The following is a 19941-nucleotide window of genomic DNA, read 5'->3' as shown; positions in this document are numbered from 1 at the left end:
GAGCTCCTTTCACTGGAACTAAGGGGCCAAGCCTAACCCCTGAAAAACAACCCCACACCATAATCCCCCTCCACTAATTGATTTGGAGCAGTGCACAAAGCAAGGTCCATAAGACATGGATAGGGTGGGGTTGGGGTGTCCTTACACTGACGTGCAAGAAGTTCCCGCAACCTGAATAAGTACATACCGGAGGTACAGCTGGAAGAGCAATCTGTTCTTTAATGACTGGTCCAATCTAAATATAAAACAGAAAAAAGATATATATTTAAAGACAAATCACTCAAAATATTTTCTTTTTCTTTTTTTTTAACTTGCACACCCGGGGTGATGTTGAATTTCTGCTTGTTAGCAGTCCCCTTATTTGCGACATGCAGAGACTAATGTGCTTCTAATAGGATAGTTGTTAACACAAAAAATACAGTGCTGAGATACATACCCAGCAAATGCAGCATGCATGCTTACCTCTACAAAGGAGGTACATATACAGTATTTGTGTATATGTATATACAGTTACCGATATATATATATACACACACACACTGTATAAAAAGACTGAAAAATAGGGTTACATTTTTGTAGAAAAGTAGCATCCAGTGATTCTGGAAAGACCTTGAACTGTATGGACTGGGATTGGTAGCTGTGGAGAAAATGTGGCCATCTTAAAATCCCCTTGGTTTATCCCAGAAGAGTAACTTGGATGTGGGTACATATAAATTGACAATTCACAGCTAGAACAGTCGGTTACAATGGTGGGATGGACTGAGCAACATGATCTTATCAGTTCTGCTTAAAATGTAAACAATTAAAAAAAGGTTTACAATGCCATCCTAGTCCGCAGATCAACATTGCTGATGTATACTTAGCTAGAGATTTACAATTGGCCATATCTCTCAATATACTGATACCAGCTCATATGCTTTTTAACACCAGAAAGAATTTCACCCCTTCTAAAATCCCTCGTCTACTGCCGCCATAGACTAGGTCAGGTGTATTGAACTAAAATTCAAGGAGGTGGGTCCAAATCAGTGTCTGCTATTTGGTGATGGCTGGACTAAGCTCTTTCAGTGCCTGGTTCTGCTTGTATTTAAGGCTGGCCATACACTATACAATTTTCTTATTCAATTTCCTTTAGATTTACCTTCAACTACATAATGCAAGGGCCTGCCTGATTGCATACAAATTGAAAGTGTTTAGGTTTGACCTCATATTATATGGTTTTGGTAAATCTAAAGGAAAGTTGAACAAGAAAATTGTATAGTGTATGGCCAGCCTAACACAGGGACCAAGAGGCTCAGTACTATTGGCAAGAATTATTTTCAGGTTTATCAATTTTTAGGGCTCGTTCACAACAGAACATGGTGCTGGAACCCACGTTCTGTGCACGTTTCCCGTACTACACTCAAAACACACTGGGTGTGCAATGTATTTCTAGCAACACCACAAATGCAGTGCATTTGCCTGCACTGGATTGAATAGTACTGCAGTACTATTTGATCTGGTTGCAGTGCGTTTTTCAAAAGTAGTGCGATTTCAGTCTATTCTAATGAATAGGCCAAAATTGCACCGCATTAATCACACAGGAATGTGGACGGAGTTCCTATGTGATTCAGGTGTTAACCGACCCTTACTGAAAGAAAAAAATAGCTTATACAATCTTGGCACACCAGATTACTAGAAACACACAATCTTTCCCTTCCTGTCAGACAGAACAGCCAATTGCCTTGTTTACATAGAAAGAGGCCGTTCTGTCAGTCTCCTTGCCAATCGCAGTAGGATGGCGGCGATCTCGGCCGCCGGTCCCACGGACTGGCTCCCGGCTGTGTCTAACCACTGTGGGAGCACGGCTCCAGCGGCACGCGAGCCCCCTAGAGCCCTAAAGCAAAACCATGTACATGTATGTGATTTTGCGCCTAAGGGCTGCCCTGCCACAGTATATGTATGGTGGGCAGTCCTTAAATAGGTTATTACTTTTAGTCCTTTCAAAAAAGTTACAAACAGGTACAGCTTCATAAATGTGTCCTTTCAGCATGTAAATCAACAGTAACTGTAATACAACATTGTCTAGGACTCACAGGGAAGTCACATACAAAAAACATATTCATGTTATATCCATTTGTATGTAAAAAATGATGTTGGACCTCTGCATTACACCAATATTGAATATATGACCTATCCTGTGTTTAAAGTGGAACTTAACTCTCTTAATCAACATTAAAGTGATATTAACCACTTGCCGATCGTATACTGTATATATACGTCGGCAGAGTGGCTCTCCCAGGCAAAACCACGTATTGGGAGGAGCTAGGGGGTGAATGCGCGCCACTGGAGTCGCGCTCCCACCCCCGATCGTCAGCGGGGAAGCTGGAGTGTGTGTCAGGCGGCTCCGATTGCCTCCTGACACTCTCGATCTCTCCCCGCTGAGAGAAAAGGACGGATGGCTTATGAACACAGCCGTCCATCCTTCTACCTGCAATGATCACAGAGACTATGTGATCCTAGGGTCACATTTAACCCCTTGATCACCAACAGCATTAACCCGTTCCCTGCCAGTATCATTATTACTGTATTACAGTAACAGTGCATATTTTTAGCACTGATTACTGTAGTAATGTCACTGGTACTCCCAAAAGTTTCAAAAATGTCAGTTAGGGGTCCGATCTGTCCGTCACAATGTCGCAGTCCCGCAAAAAATTGCAGATCATTTCCAGTTTGTGGCCCTGCCCTTTGGGTTGGCCAAAGCACCAAGAGTGTTCACAAAGATTCTAGCTCCAATATTGGCTGTTCTAGGGTCACGAGGGATATTGATATTAGGATATCTGGACAATCTATTACTAATAGATCGATCAGCGTAGGCTCTAAGCCAAAATATCTTTCAGACTGTACATTTTTTGAAACGTCTGGGTTGGATACTGAACTTAGCAAAGTCAGTCCAGCGTCTGGAATACCTGGGGCTTCTTGGCGACACGGTGCAGGCAAAGATATTCTTGCCAGCAGGAAGGGTCTCAGACCTGAAGGGTCAGGTTCGGGCTATAGTAAGGCTGAGATATCCGTCTAAACGTCTTTGCATGATGTTACTGGGGAAGATGGTGTCCACTTTTGAGGCAATTCCCTATGCTAAATTCCATGACAGACCCTTGCAGAACAGCATTATGTCTGCGTGGAACGGAAAAATTCAGTCCTTAGACTGGCCCATATCTCTTCTACCAAGAGTACGACTTGAGAGTGTCTGAATTGGTGGTTGTTGACCAAAAATCTGGAGAAGAGGAAATCCTTTCTTCCAGTGACCTGGAAGGTAGTGACTACAGATGCCTCTCCGGGTGGGGAGTGGTTCTGGAGGAAGCTACTGTCCAGAGGAAATGATCTTGGGTAGAGAGTCGTCTCCCCATCAACATTTTGTAAATTTGTGCAGTCAGTCGGGCTCTGAAATTCTGGACGCCCAGACTTCAGGGTCACCCTGTCAGGGTGCAATCAGACAATGCCGTGGCTTATGTCAACCATCAAGGAGGCACAAGGAGTCAATCAGCTCCTGTCCTAGGCAGAGAAGTTTTGTGCATTCCTGACAGCAGTGTTCATTCCAGGAATAGAGAACTGGCAGGCAGATTTTTTGAGCTGTCAACAGATGTTTTTGGGGAATGGTCATTACATCCTGACATTTTTCAATTGATCTGCCTGTGCTGGGACATCCCAGACATAAATCTGTTGGCATCCGGGATCAACAACAAGTTGGAGAGATTTGTGTCCAGGACCAGGGATCCGCTCGCAGTCGGAGTAGATGCTTTGGTGACTCCTTGGGAGGAGTATTCCCTGATCTATGCCTTTTCCCTGGTACAGCTGATATTGCGTTTGTTGCGCAGGATCCAGCTGGAGGGGAAACCAGTAATTCTGGTAGCTTCTGCTTGGCCAAGGAGGATTTGGTATGCACAAATCCAGAGGTTGGCAGTGACTAGGCATTGGGATCTTCCACTGTGTCCGGACTTGCTCTCTCAAGGTTCGATATTCCACCCTGCTGTACAGTCTCTGGCCCCGCAGTTCATACACTGATAAACACCAGGAAGCCAGTCTCTAGAAATATTTATTACAGGGTCTGGAAATCCTACATTGAGTGGTGTGAAGCCAGGAAATGGCATCCCCGCACATATATTATCTGGGGAGTTCTATCCTTCCTGCAATTAGGGGTAGATATGAAATTAGCCCTAAGCATGATTAAAGGGCAGATTTCAGCTCTGTCGGTTTTTTCCAGGAACAGATCATTTTTCATTCATTGGTTCAAACCTTCATCCGAGGAATATTGCATTTGCTTCCACCAGTGAAGCCACCATTGGGTCCTTGAGACCTAAATTTGGTGTTGGCAGTTTTTCAAAAACAGCCTTTTGAACTTCTGGGGCAGGTTCCCCTGGTTTTTTTGACCAGAAAGCTGGTCTTTTTGATTGCGATAACTTCGGCTAGAAGGGTATCGAAACTAGCAGCTCTTTCTTATAGAGAGCTGTTATTGATATTTTACCAAGATAGGGTGATTTTACGTCCTCACTCACGTCCTTACGTCCAGGATTTTTTGCCCGAGGTAGTGTCCGCCTTTCATTTGAATCAGGACATTATACTACCTTCTTTTTTTCCAGATCCTCCCTCAAAGGAGGAAAAGTTATTGCATTCTCTTGATGTAATGTGTGCAATTACATTTTATTTACAGGAAACAGCTCAGATTCTCAAGACCGAGAGCTTGTTTGTGCAGAAGAGCCCAGAAAGGGGTTGGGAGCATCCAAATCTACGATTTCCTGTTTGATTTGCCAGGTTATTACCCAGGCATATGGTTTAGTAGGAAAGGTTCCACCTTTTCCTGTAAAGGCACATTCTACCAAAGGAGTAGGTGCCTCTTGGGCACATCGCCATCAAGCCTCTGTGGCTCAGATTTGCAAGGCAGCGACCTGGTCATCGGTGCATACGTTTACTCGTTTTTATAGAGTGGATGTTGGGACCCAGGAGGAGTCTGCTTTTGGCCGCAGTGTGCTGCAAGCAGTGGTGTAATCCTTCTGTTAAGGGTCAGATGGCGGTATTTTTTGGTGTCCCCCTCCCCTCAGATGCATTGCTTTGAGACGTCCCATATGTTATTTATGGCTCTGTGTCTCGTGATGTATGAAAATAAAAATCGATTTTTAATTCATACTTACCTGGAAAATCCATTTCTTGAAGTACATCACGGGACACAGAGGTCCCTCCCCTCTTCTATGGGGTCTTTGTTGCTTGCTACAAAACGGAGGTACTTCCTGTGTGGAAGGGGTTATATCGGGGGTCATCAATTCTGAGTCCTTCACCTACAGGTGGCTATATAACCCATATGTTATGATTTATGGCTCTGTGTCCCGTGATGTACTTCAAGAAATGGATTTTACAGGTAAAATTTAAAAACAAATCTATTTTTTAGTTGGTGGCTTATCGCTACCCAATCTTTATTATTATTATTATCGAGCCCCGCTCTTAGATCAAATTAGATATTGGTGACATCCTAAGCCACACAAATTATGGGTGCAGTTAGAAGCTTTACCTTTTCTGACTTACAATATTAAGACCACCATGGTGGCTTCCTTCCGGTAGTAACCTCCACTTCTCTCATTATATCCAGCTATTCAATGGACTATTGATGCTATACAGACTCTTTCTCCTTTCTCATCCACAGACAATTCTGACATTACGCTTATTCTTCCACAACAATTCTTGCAAAATTAAATTCCTCATCCTAATCTTAGAGCATTGGATTAAGCAGGTATTCGTTATATAGGGCCGGTGAAATGATTTTTGTCTACACAGGCAAAGGTGCGCAATCATTAAAAAAAAGAATGTAAAACTTCCATTGCATATGGTTTTGCACACACTGAAAATATACAAAAAGTTAACACTTTATCTGAGCCTACCTTAAGGAAGATCTTCAATAAAATAGTCACAGACTGCTTAGCGATCAGCATCTGTTAAGACAATGAATGCTTTGGTGAGAAGTATATAATGTACAGCATTGTGTATATAGTGCAGGAGTCTGTAAGGCAGAGCACAGGGGTTTGGCACACGCAATGCACTGAGTGCTGCAGTCAGTGCTGGGTTTAGGATACATAACGCAGACTGCATGGGTCCAGGGTGCGTAATGCAATACGTTCAAGAATCAGGAGTATGTAACACAGAAGGTTGTAGTTAGTGCCATGTTTAGGACTACATGACACACAGATTGCAGGGGACAGGAGTATGTAATGCACAGAATTCACTGGATAGGAGTGTGTAGCGTGTAGTGGTAAGGAGAGTGCAAAATTCCCCATCCCCAACTTTACCCTTTCAGCAAAAATCCCCACTCCCTCCCCTCCAATAAAAAGCTCCATCACTAATTTGTATGCTTCCCCCATCAGAACCAATCCCCCTCCCAATACAAATCTTCCCCTTTTCTTGGCAGAAGTCCTCCCACATCCTCCCCAAATCCCCAGTCCCAGCACAAGCCCTTCTCCTTCCCCATCCTAGGACTTATCCCCACACCTCTTAATTCTCCCTCCCAACACAAATCTTCTCTCTCTTCCAACAAAATCTTCCTTCCCCCCAATACCCCTCTCAGAATAATACTTCTTCCATCCCCCAAATCCTTCCTCCCAGCACAACCCCCCATTCCAGTACAAATCTCCTTCTCACCCAATCTCCCCCCCCCCCCCCCCTAAAAAAAAAAAAAAATCCTCCAGCACAAATCCTCCCCAATCCTATCCAAATCTTTCTTCTAGCACAGATTTTCCTCCCGGTGTGAATCTTTTCACTATTTCTAGCACAATTTACCATTTCCAGCACAAATCTTCTTCCACCCCCTAAATCCCCCCTCCCAACACAAATCCTCATTCCAGAACAAATGCTCTCCCCAATTCTAGTAAAATTCCATATCCCCCATCCTAGTACAAACTCTTCTTACCCCTCTTCAAATTATCCCAGGACAAATCCCCCCCCCCCCCAAATCCCCTTCCAAGAAACATCTTCTCCTCACTTCTTGCACAGATCCTCTCCCCTAAGTCCTCTATTCCAGCAACCCCCCTTATCCTGGGTCAAATCCTCTCCTCCCACCCTTCCCATCACAAATCCTCTTTCCCCTAAATCCTCCACGCCAGCACAAGTCCGCTCCACATTTCTGTCATAAATCCTCCCACCCAAATCCCCCTTACCGGTACAAAACCTACACCCCCCCCAAACACAAATCCTCTCCCCTTCTAATACAAGTCAGTCAACTATGCTTCTCAACTGTCTCGCTTTTTGTGGGACCTTCCTGAGTTAAGAACAAAATCCTGCATTCTGTGTGCATTTTTTGCTTCACATTCAAAACGCACAGAAGTTTCAATCTGTAGTGGGTGTCAATGTTAACTTAATGACTCCACAAATGCATTTTCCAAATGTAATGCATTTACCTGCATCGAATCGTAGGGTACAATAGTAACCTGAGATCCAGTTCCTGTGTGCCTTATAACTCTTGGTGCAGTCCGCTACACTTTCAGCCTATTCAAATGAATGGGCTAAAATTGCACTGTACCAGAAATGCATGTGAATTGCATAGAAACGCATAGTTTGTTCTTTTGTGATTCATGGTGTGAACTGGTCCTGAGTCCTGGAGCCCAGTGCTGGAAAAGGTTCTGCCACCTGACCCCCTAAACTTGCCTTGAAGGGAGCAGTAGCGTGAGCAATTGTCCAGCATCTCTAGTGGGGTGCCAAGATGCCATGATTGTCCCCAGTGTAGTAGTCAGCATCTCTTTGAATAAAGGGTGGGGGAAGGGTGGCTAAGAGGATACTGTATGCAGCAGGGAGGGAAGAGGATTTGTGCTAGGTAACTGACCAGAATTCATATCTAACCCCCCTTTCTAGCACAAGTCCTCTCTCCTCCCTATCACATACAGAATCCTCTTACCCACTATCCCCCACCCCCAAGTCACTGCAAGTATTGATTTTTGTCAGCTTGCCCCCCCCCCCCCTTTCCCGTGTTTCTCCCCACACAAGTGTCATTTATAGAGTGTGTAATAATCACAGACCACAGATCAGCGAGGGTACTGGAAGAAAAAAAAAATGTAAGAATTGCCACACATCAAAAGCATAACATAAGCAGACTACACATAGAGGGTAAAATGACAATGTTGCCTTTTAAAATGCACCTATACCCAAGCATACAAGCACCAAATATATTACAATGAATGTAATAAGAACAGACAAAGTTCACACAAATGCTGATTTGTCTCTGGCAAGCTGCAGCTGAGTGAGTCAGGTGTGCATCAGGTGTGCAAACACACCGAGGACATCCGCACCTGTCATATTGCCAGTAAACTAATCATGAATTGCCATGAATATAACAATAAATGATCATTCCCTTAATAAAAAATGGATCAGAGTGTCAATCTGGATAGCAGTCATATGCAGTTGCATATATTAGGAATTAAATCCTCATCAGGGATGGATGAATGGCCGGAGCCGCCACCTCCATAGGACAATAGCTGTAAGTTGTGAGACCAAGGCAGGGTTGTGGGCATGGTACAGGAGATGCAGTGCTGCGGGCGTGTTACAGGAGAATCTTCTGTACCATGTCCGCAGCACTGCATCTCCTGAGGAGTCTCACTTACCTTTTGTTGAGGCGCCTTAGATTTAAAAATGGCGCCAACATGTCACCGCGCATGCGCCGTCTTCCCGGGAATAGTGGAACGTGTACAGGTTTTCCCAAGCGGTGGCGGCGCATGCGCAGTACGCATGTCCGGCTGGCCGCGGCCATTTTTTTTTTACAGGTTCTTAGCAACCCCAGGGCAAGGGGAACTTGCTGGCCTACCGGGAATTTTCCCGGTATCCTGGTAGGCCAGTCCGGCCCTGGAGATGCAGGGGCTCTGGACATGGTACAGGAGATGCAGGGGTTGTGGGCATAGTGCAGGAGATGCAGGGGATGCGGGCATGGTGCAGGAGATACAGGGGGAACTTGCCGGCCTACTGGTAAATTTCCCACTATGCTGGTAGGCCAGTCCGGCCCTGGACAGTACTCACCTTCACTGGGAGTGAAAGACAGGTACTTAATGGACACTGAGAATATGGTTTGGATTGCTTCAAATGGGTTCTGTGTTTACACTTATGATAATGTTTATTGTACTTCAATATCAGAGACAGACAATCTGTCACTGGCGGTCGCTTCCTATTGTCTGTGTATGAACAGACATATTGTTTCTGTCCAGATGGCTAGATAATTAGTTCAGGTTAATTCTATTTCTGTATACAATTTCATCTGCACGTGATAATGTAATCCGGCAACCCCTGACCTGCATATGGTAATCTGATCAGGATGGGGATGTCCATGCTGTATATAAACTGTGTGACTGTTCAATAAAGAAGAAGGTTCCAGAACAAGCTAAGTTGTTGACTAGCTTTGTTTGGGGGCGGCTGGAATATTTGATATCTATGTTCAGACTGGAGGAAGCGGTATACTGATGAAAGTCCACAAGCACAGTGTGGGTCGCGGTTCTGTTACAACATTGAATTAAAATAATATTTGTAATATATTATTTTTATACTTATGTTACACCTTATGACGTGTACTTTAATCAGCAGTTTTTCTTTTTTTTTTCTTTTAGGTTTATCTGTTTTACTGACTTAAAGTAGAAGTACAGCCAAAGCTTGTTTGGCTGTACTTCTGTAAATCGCAAAGGTGCAGTTCATTCTGCACTCCTGTAACCCATTTTCAGCAGACAGTAGGCTAAAGCCTGCTGTCGGCTGGCGTCACAGAGCCGGTCTAGGCTGTGGAAGGATTGCTACAATATGATCGGGACCTGCCCAAAACCCTGGACCCCCTCCTGGCTCAGCCTTTCAGTAAACCGCTGAGAGCCTGAGCCAACCGCTCCCAACCCCTCTAAAGCTCAGCGCTCCAGTGAGCGAGGGGGGGGGGGGGCAGAACAGACAGCGGTGACTGACAGTCACCAGCTCTCTGCTCACAAAGCTCTGAGAACTGAGCGATCAGCAGTGTTTGATAGCTTGGTTAGAGCCGGTGAGGCAAAAGATGCAGCATCCACCTAGGTGAGTATGATTCTTGAAAAAGATAAATTACATACTTCTATTCTAAAAATGTCGTTTTTTTACAACCCTATATTTGATTGAATTAAATCCTGCGCAAAAGGTATAGATATGGGAATGTGCAAAAAGTAAACAAAGCTGCTGCCCACCCGTCTCCTTCACCTAATGGAAATAGAATAGAAAAATGAAAAGTTAATGGGTTATGGTGCTGCTATGAAAACTGATGGTTGATAGCCCCACAACTGTGGTCCAGTTAATAAGGAAATATTGTTAGGAAATATCTTTACAATATATTAACTGGACCACAGTTGTGGGGATGTCAACCATCAGTTTTCATAGCAGCGTGATACCCCATTCACTTTTCATTTTTATTTTTTACAACCCTGACACACAATTGGGCTGATATACACTATATTGTCAAAAGTATTGGGACACCTGCCTTTACAAGCACATGAACTTTAATAGCATCCCAGTCTTAGTCCATAGGGTTCAATATTGATCATTCTTCTAGAAACGCATTTGTGAAGTAAGGTACTGTTGTTAGACAAGAAGGCCTGGCTCGCATTTCCGCTCTAATTTATCCTAAGGTGTTCTATCGGGTTGAGGTCAGGACTCTAAAGTTCCTCCACCCCAAACTCGCTCATCCATGTTTTTATGAACCTTGCTTTGTGCACTGGTCCAAATCATTTCGAAATTTGATGTTACGCAGAGTAACTAAATACCTAACATGTCATGCTTTGCGCACACTTGTTTAATAGAACCAAACTATGGTACTTAAAATCTTCCACAACAGGCCGGGGCCATCATAACCCTCCCCCTCTGGCTGAATGCCATCTGCCAACCACGTGTCTCGTTGGACTTCGTACCATCATAGTGCCTGGTACGACTCGTCCAGAATCATCTCTCTCTGGACCAGGAACTCGAGGTGCCTTACCAACTCCATCAAGGGTTGCTCTCTCAAGATCAACATCCGTTGGCTCACTTGTTCCTGCCAGTGGTGCGTTGTACTTGGAAGCTTCTCTTTCCGCCGAAGCTGTGCTACTTCCATGGACTCCAGAGTTCTTGCTTTACATATTCTCTCCAAGACACCTTATCCTCAGCTGATCTAGAGCCCTGTTCCTGGGCCAGTAGGTCTTGTAGTCTCCACTAGAGCTGGGGGCGTAACCGAGTCCTACTGTCTGTGTCAATGGATGCATCAGCGGGGATCGGGCACGAACAGGCACGAGTGCCCCTAAGGGAAGTCGCTTCCCATGGGGGCACTGGACAGAAAGGAGAGGCCAGGAATGCTGGCGGGGGACCCGAGAAGAGGAGGTTCATGGCCACTCTGTGCAATTCTATTGCACAGAGCAGGTAAGGAGACATGTTTGTTTTTAAAAATAAAATGTACCTTTACAGTCGCTTTAAGGGCTGGTACATTAACTGGCTAAATATGAACAGAAACAAGGTATTACACTTTGCAGTAATATCTAACTTGTAGTTAAGTTGCACACTTGATTTATACAGGTAATTTTTTCCTGTATAATCTTCTGCTGGTAGAAGTTCAGCTGCCATCAGGAGCTGCTGGTAATTTGGGCCTACTTTCCCCAGTCAGAGCATACACAGCCAGGCACACAGCATTTTCAGCAATCTTCCTTTGGCTCAAAGATTAGTCTTGGTTTCTTTTTGGGTTTTTATTTGAACAGTAACTTGGATAGGAATGAGGAGCATGGGATACTCCAGAACTTAAGAAATACAAAACTTGAGGACTGCTAGGCTTCTGGCTGCTCTGTACAAAAAATGCAAGCTGTATTGCACAACCTCTGGCTGCACTGTACTCTCTTGTCTGTCCTGCACAACTCCTGGCTGTACTGGGCAAACATTTGGCAGTATTGCATGCTCCTGGCTGTTTTGCTCAACTCCTGGCTGCTCTGAATGTGATTGAGAGAACAAACCACCCCACAGTTACTTATCTTTTGTATAGCAGGCTCAATTACTCACTGAGTCCCAGAATGGTTGGACTTCCTCCCACCAACTCTCTTCTGGCTCTTCTCGGTCTATGGACAAAGCTCTCTTCAGTGGGCCCCCTAGCTAAGCCTAACTGGGATCTTGATATCTTCAAAGGCTCCTCTAGGTTTCCTCTCTGTCTCTCTCTGCCCTAGGGGCAGAACCCCTGCACAGTGGTCTCCTGCTGAAGGACTGGACCCAGGAACTCTGCACTTAGGTTGCAAGGCCTCAGAAAATGTACGGGCTTTCCCTCCACCTTCTGGGTACATGTCCCAAGAGATTGGCTGAAGTCCAATCAATATTAAGGCTGCCTATCCTGCTCTCCTTCCCACTATACTTTCAGATGTCCCCAGAAAACAGGAGGGATTAGCAGAACACGCAGCCTGTGAGACACTGAACAGCTAGCTACATTTTACCTAGAAGCCTACTCTGAACTAGGACAGTGCTACAGAAGCTTTATCCACCTATTAGTAGTCACTCTGTTTTCAGTATACTGATATAAATGTTAATTAGGGATGAGCTTCGAGTTCGAGTCGAAGCTAAGTTCGACTCGAACATCGGTTGTTCGTCGAATGACGAACAAATGTGCTTCTTCTCGGGAAATTTGAGAATCCCATAATGCACTGCACGCACGCTGTGCGTGCAGCACGTTATGGGATTGGCCAAAGCATGCACCCTGATCTCATACTTTGGCCAATCAAATGAATTCTACCATGATTGGACTAAAGGCAGGCTGCCTTTAGCCAATCATGGCTCAGGGGCCAAGTACACACCCCACACTACATAAAGGCTGCCGCAGTGTGTAGTTAAATTGTGCGGGCGAGTAGACAGGGAGAGGGACGCGTGGGAGTCAGGGCGAGAGTAGCTTTTTTTGGAGTTTGTCAGACAGTGCAGAGAGACATTCCTAGCAGTGTAGGGAGGGCCAGGAACGTGTTTGAGGCTGGGAGATATTTGTTTCTTTGCAGTTTGCCAGACAGTGCCAGTGATTCATTCCTAGCAGTGTAGGGAGTGCCAGGAACATGTTTCAGGCAGGGAGAGAATCCTTTCTTTGCAGTTTGTCAGACAGTGCAGTGTCAGTCACTCATTCCTAGCAGGGAGGGAGAGAGATTTCTCATCTGTGGGGCTATCGATTACATCACATCAGTGAGAGAGAGTATTGTTAATCGTTCACTTGCGTACATACTATAACCACGACAACTCATCATCTATAGGGCTATCGATTATATCACATTAGTGAGAGTATTGTTAATCGGTCACTTGCGTACATCCTATAAGCAGCACAGCTCATTTATAGGGCTATAGATTACATCATATCAGTGAGAGTATTGTTAATCAGTCACTTGCGTACATGCTGTAAGCAGCAAAGCTCATCTATAAGGCTATAGATTACTTCATATCAGTGAGAGTATTGTTAATCGGTCACTTGCGTACATCCTATAAGCAGCGCAGTTCATCTATAGGTCTATCGATTACATTATATCAGTGAGAGTATTGTTAATCGGTCACTAGCATACATCCTATAAGCAGCACAGCTCATCTATAGGGCTATAGATTACATCATATCAGTGAGTTTATTGATAATCGGTCACTTGCGTACATCGTATAAGCAGCACAGCTCAACAATAGGGCTATCAATTACATCATATCAGTGAGAGTATTGTTAATCAGTCACTTGTGTACATCCTATAAGCAGCACAGCTCATCTATAAGGCTATAAATTACATCATATCAGTGAGTGTATTGTTAATCGGTCACTTGTGTACATCCTATTGTCATGGATATGCAATAATGTCTGGTAGCTTACCTGTTCCTCATGTCTGCATTAAGGGCCAGACTCTTCCTTCTGGCTGCTTTTTATCACCTCTACTTCCTGTTCCTGCCCCGCCCAGGTCATCACAGGAAGCCTATATTAACCAGCGCACTGCAGGCGTGCTTTGCTGTTCAACAGTATTAGTTTCCTGTTTCCCGTGTGCTTGAAACTACTCCTCTGTGTACCGACTTTGGCTTGTCTCTTACTATTCCTGTTTGCCTGTTACCCTGACCTTTGGCCTGTCCCCTGACTACCCTTGTCTGCCTGTTACCCCAACCTCGGCTTACCCTTCACCATTCTGTGTGTCCCGAGTGGCTGCTTCCCTTCACTCCCTACGGAGCGTGACCTGGGGGACCCCAGGGGCCGCGACCTGGGCCCAGCTGCAGCGAAGTCCATCCTCACCACTAGAGGCCCTGGTGAACACCTGCTGGGTCTTAGACTCCGCGCCCTGGGGAATCTTGGGTTCACTTTCCGGTCCATCCGCAGCAGTCTGCTATAGGGTTCACTACCTTGCGCTGCGCCCCTGCCTCCAACAGGGTGCAGTTGTCCCCTGGCTTCAGGTGACCTGACACCTATAAGCAGCACAGCTCATCTACAGGGCTACAGATTATATCATATCAGAGAGAGTATTGTTAATCGGTCACTTGTGTACATCCTATAAGTAGCACAGCTCATCTATAGGGCTATATATTACATCATATCAGTGAGAGTATTGTTAATCGGTCATTTGTGCACATCCTATAAGCAGCACAGCTTATCTCTAGGGCTATAAATTACATCATATCAGTGAGAGTATTGTTAATCGTCACTTGTGTACATCCTATAAGTGGCACAGCACATCGATAGGACTATAGATTACATCATATCAGTGAGAGTATTGTTAATTGTCACTTGTGTACATCCTATAAGCAGCACAGCTCATCTATAGGGCTATAGATTACATCATATCAGTGAGAGTATTGTTAATCGGTCACTAGCCTACATCCTATAAGCAGCACAGCTCATCTATAGGGCTATAGATTACATCATATCAGTGAGAGTATTGTTAATCAGTCACTTGCGTACATCCTACAAGCAGCACAGCTCATTTTCAGGGCTACAGATTACATCATATCAGTGAGAGTATTGTAAATCGGTCACATGCTGACATTCTTTAAGCAGCACCGCTCATCTATAGGGCAATCGATTACATCACATCAGTGAGAGTATTGTTAATCGGTCACTTGCGTACATCCTATATGCAACACAGCTCATCTATAGGGCTATAGATTATATCAAATCAGTGAGAGAATTGTTAATCGGTCACTTCTGTACATCCTATAAGCAGCACAGCTCATCTATAAGGCTATAAATTACATCATATCAGTGAGTGTATTGTTAATCGGTCACTTGTGTACATCCTATAAGCAGTACAGCTCATCTATAGGGCAATATATTACATCATATCAGTGAGAGTATTGTTAATCGGTCACATGCTTACATTCTATAAGCAGCACCGCTCATCTATAGGTCTATCGATTACATCACATCAGTGAGAGTATTGCTAATCGGTCACTTGCGTACATCCTATATGCAGCACAGCTCATCTATAGGGCTATAGATTACATCAAATCAGTGAGAGTATTGTTAATCGGCCACATGCTTACATTCTATAAGCAGCACCGCTCATCTATAGGGCTATCGATTACATCACATCAGTGAGAGTATTGTTAATCGGTCACTTGCGTACATCCTATATGCAACACAGCTCATCTATAGGGCTATCGATTATATCAAATCAGTGAGAGTATTGTTAATCGGTCACTTCTGTACATCCTATAAGCAGCACAGCTCATCTATAAGGCTATAAATTACATCATATCAGTGAGTGTATTGTTAATCGGTCACTTGTGTACATCTTATCAGCAGCACAGCTCATCTATAGGGCAATATATTACATCATATCAGTGAGAGTATTGTTAATCGGTCACATGCTTACATTCTATAAGCAGCACCGCTCATCTATAGGTCTATCGATTACATCACATCAGTGAGAGTATTGCTAATCGGTCACTTGCGTACATCCTATATGCAGCACAGCTCATCTAGAGGGCTATAGATTACATCAAATCAGTGAGAGTATTGTTAATCGGCCACATGCTTACATTCTATAAGCAGCACCGCTCATCTATAGGTCTATCGATTACATCACATCAGTGAGAGTATTGCTAATCGGTCACTTGCGTACATCCTATATGCAGCACAGCTCATCTATAGGGCTATATATTACATCAAATCAGTGAGAGTATTGTTAATCAGTCACTTGGGTACATCCTATAAGCAGCACAGCTCATCTATAAGGCTATATATTACATCATATCAGTGAGAGTATTGTTAATCGGTCACTTGTGTACATCCTATAAGCAGCACAGCTCATCTCTATCGCTATAAATTACGCCATATCAGTGAGGGTATTGTTAATCGGTCACTTGCGTACATCCTATAAGCAGCACAGCTCAACTATTGGGCTATCGATTACATCACATCAGTGAGAGTATTGTTAATCGGTCACTTGCGTACATCCTATAAGCAGCACAGCTCATCTATAGGGCTATAGATTACATCATATCAGTGAGAGTATTGTTATTCGGTCACTTGTGTACATCCTATAAGCAGCACAGCTCATCTATAGGGCTATATATTACATCATATCAGTGAGCGTATTGTTAATCGGTCACTTGTGTACATCCTATAAGAAGCACAGCTTATCTCTAGGGCTATAAATTACGCCATATCAGTGAGGGTATTGTTAATCGGTCACTTGCGTACATCCTATAACCCCCACAGCACATCTACAGGGCTATCGATTACATCATATCAGGTCAATGAGTATCTATTGGTCACTTGGGTATACCCTATCTGGATCTGTATCAACATCATGTCTGAGAGGCCGACAAGGAGAGGCTGATGCTCACAGGCCACGAAAAGAGGGCAAGCAGCTTCTGTGTCAGGAAAGAGCTCACCTGCTGGTGGCACTGTAGCTCCCAGATCCATAGGCTGCAGTTCCAGTGTCCACCAGCGGGTGTCTCCCAGCAGTCAGAAGCTGACCTCCAATGCAATCAGTCATCACCTGATGCTGGTTGCAGGCAATGTATTTAAACCCTGTGCATGCTCCTCCTCACTGCCTTGGTGTTGTCTCCATGTGCTCCTGACCTCCATTCCTGCATCCTGATTCTGACCCTGCAGCCTGATTCCTTCCTTCCTTCCTGCTTGCTTACTCCATCTCCTGTAACCCTCTCCCTGTTCTGACTTGTTTCCAGCTCCCTCTGCTTGATCTCCCATGTATGACCCCGGCTCTGTTACAATTACTATTCATTTATCCTGTTTTCTGTATATATTTGGTTTGAGCAGTTGTTCGCTGTGTGTCACTATTGTTTGGTTATCTGGTTAGATTTACACAGTTGTAGTTTTCTGGAGGTGCGTTTACATTTGTGTTATTCACTTATTTTTAAATCAATTATATTCTTTACACTTTGATCATGCCTGATATTCTCTGTGTCAGTCCACACATTTCTGGTCACACCTGTTACTGACATAACACCAAGGCCAGTACTGACCAGAAGTGGCTGCACAGGGAAGCCATCTTGGCTCTGCTGTTGTTTGTTGCAAGATGCATCTTGAGGAGGTAATCTACTTTTCTTTGCTAGTGACGGAGGAAAAAGAATACTGCTGCCAGATATTAAAGGAGTGGGCCAGGGACCAGCTGTTAGAATGCATTTGTCTTGCTCATTCCCTAGTTGATTATGGCAGGATGCTGTTTGGTGATGTTCAGCCATTGATTCAAGTTTGTGCAGAATTGGCTTTGTCCAGTACTCCTAAAGGCAGTGGTGACTTTTCTCCCCCTTTCAGTATGGCTCAGGTAGAATCACTGATATGGTTATTGGAGAATGACTCGGCTTATTTCTTTGAGCACTATTCAGCATGTTCCCAACAGGTGCTTGTAGAGTATTAATGCTGTGCAGTCTTCTGTCAGACAGGCAGAGTGAAACTGAATCTTGTTCAACCGTTACTACAGAGGTGACAGGTGGTGGGGGGTGCTTTGGGCCAGGGGCTCTGCCCCCCCACCCCAAAGCACCTTGTCCCCATGTTGATAGGAACAAGGGCCTCTTCCCAGCGACCCTGGGCTGTGGTTGTGGGGGTCTGTGCGGGTTAGAATCTGGAAGCACCCTTTAAAATCCCTATGTGAATGAGTATGGGGTACATTGTATCCCTACTCATTCAGCAAAAAAAGTGTAAAAAAAGAAATAAAAACTGCAGTTTTAGTGGAGATCTTTCGTCAATAACGCCACCGCCGCCACCTCCGGACCAAATGAAAAAAAAACCTCCGCCCGCAACGAGAGCCTGCAGGCTCCGCCATTTGACAGTTCTTACATAGGCAAGGGGCAGAGCCACCTGGTGATGTCACCTGGTGGCACCGCCCCCTTGTGACATCACTGACCCAGCATGCAAAACCAAATGTGGCAGTGGAGGGTGCGAACAAGTGGAGTTTCCCCTTTTGGGTGGAGCTCACCTTTAAAGCGCACAGCAGGTTTTGGGTCCAAACTTTCAAAATGCTGTTTGAAGAACTTTTAAATGATTTGCTGCTCTCTAACAGTTAAATTAAATTAGTAAAATTTTGGTGCTATGCAAACAGCCCTATTCTATGGTCTTCAGTGGTTGGGTGGACAAGCTATTGTATGGTTTTAATGTTCCAGATGATTATTGTGATTAACATATAACCCTTGAAAAAAAACTTGTACTGACAGAATATAGAGGCTGCCATTGCTGACCTATTTTTCTGAAAATGCTGGTTGCCTAGTTGTTTTACAGATCCAGTAATGTCTGTGTTTGTTAATGGGCTTCATTCACAAAAGCAGACCACATGCTGAATTTAGATGTTTTCCCAAATACTGCATGCAATCCTGAAAATGTTAATTCACTATTGCTTTCTGCAGTACAGGTTTCTGAAAACCCTGGCTCAGTGTTAGCATAAACTGGGCTCTCTTACCACTGGAGCTGTAGGAATGGGATTGTGAGGCATCCTTGGCTTCTCTGCAACTCTTGTAATAATTTATATATCACGGGATACTTTTTCCAGACACAAATAGATTATGGGAAGGAATAGGGGGATGTTTTGGCTTTAGGAAGTTCAATTATTCTAAATAGGTACATACCGAAGGTACAGCTTGAAGAGCAATTGGTTCTTTAATGGCTGGTCCATCAACTGCCTAAAAAAAAAAAGAAAAAAAGTTATTGATATTTGCAATAACAACTTTCATAGAAATGCATTCTGCATCATTCAGCCCCCGTTCATAGTCACACCAGTGCGATTTGTCATGACAGTTCCAAATTGTATGACAAGTTGCACCACATTGTGGGCAATGGAACCGTTCAAATTGCCATGACTCAAGTCATGTCACAGTGATTTTAAAAAAAAGTTCCTGCACTACTTTTGCCGATTTCACTGAGACTTGAAAAGACTTCTGTTGTATGAAGTCGCAAGCCGCAAATAAATTGATGCCCGGCTTTGAAACGCACTGGAGTAACATGATTTCAAAGCCTCACCGGTGTGAACAGGGATTTAAAGACAAATCACTCAAAATATTCCCTTTTTTTTAAATGCACACCTGAGGTGATGTCTTCTGCCTGTTAGCAGGCTTATTATTTTAAACATACTGACATACATTTGTTATTAATGATATAGTTGTCAACATAAAAAAGGAACAAAAACAGTTCTATGTCACATACAGAGCAGATGCATCATGCATGTTTTGCACTATAATGGAATGCAGCATATATCAAATCCGAGAGAACCTTTTGTTTAAATATATGTAGCATCCCTGCCTTGAGGCTGGCTAAATTTAGTATATGGCTGTGCTGTAGTCAGCTAAGCTGCAATTTATTTTTATAGGTCTGCTAGGTTTTTCCCCTAAACCTGCTGCTTGATTGCTCCTATCTGCTGATGGAAGAATATTTTAGTAGTAGTGTGAGAGAATAATTCTCCAGAGTTACGAATGTCTACTTGACCCTAGCCCATCACTGGGAGACTGACCCAGAAGCTGAAGCTGGGTAGAAGATAAATGTTTGGGAGA

General features: G+C 44.1%; 1 protein-coding gene across 1 annotated transcript in view; it reads right to left on the bottom strand.

The window, feature by feature from the left end:
• LOC309552635 (uncharacterized protein) overlaps positions 1 to 19941 on the bottom strand; it is a gene marked incomplete at its 3' end in the record, with an annotated part of 111464 nt that overhangs the window by 18527 nt on the left and 72996 nt on the right. The window contains exons 13-14 of the mRNA XM_082253575.1: positions 19024 to 19077; positions 188 to 235 (exon numbers count right to left, since the gene is read on the bottom strand). Of these exons, the coding sequence (XP_082109701.1) occupies positions 188 to 235; positions 19024 to 19077 (102 nt within the window). The remainder of the gene's footprint in view (positions 1 to 187; positions 236 to 19023; positions 19078 to 19941) is intronic.

This window comes from Pelophylax lessonae (assembly GCF_965119305.1).
Source record: "Pelophylax lessonae genome assembly, chromosome: 4".
Lineage (NCBI taxonomy): Eukaryota > Metazoa > Chordata > Amphibia > Anura > Ranidae > Pelophylax > Pelophylax lessonae.
Note: the sequence above shows the minus strand (reverse complement) of the source record. Positions and strands in the feature narration are given on the sequence as shown.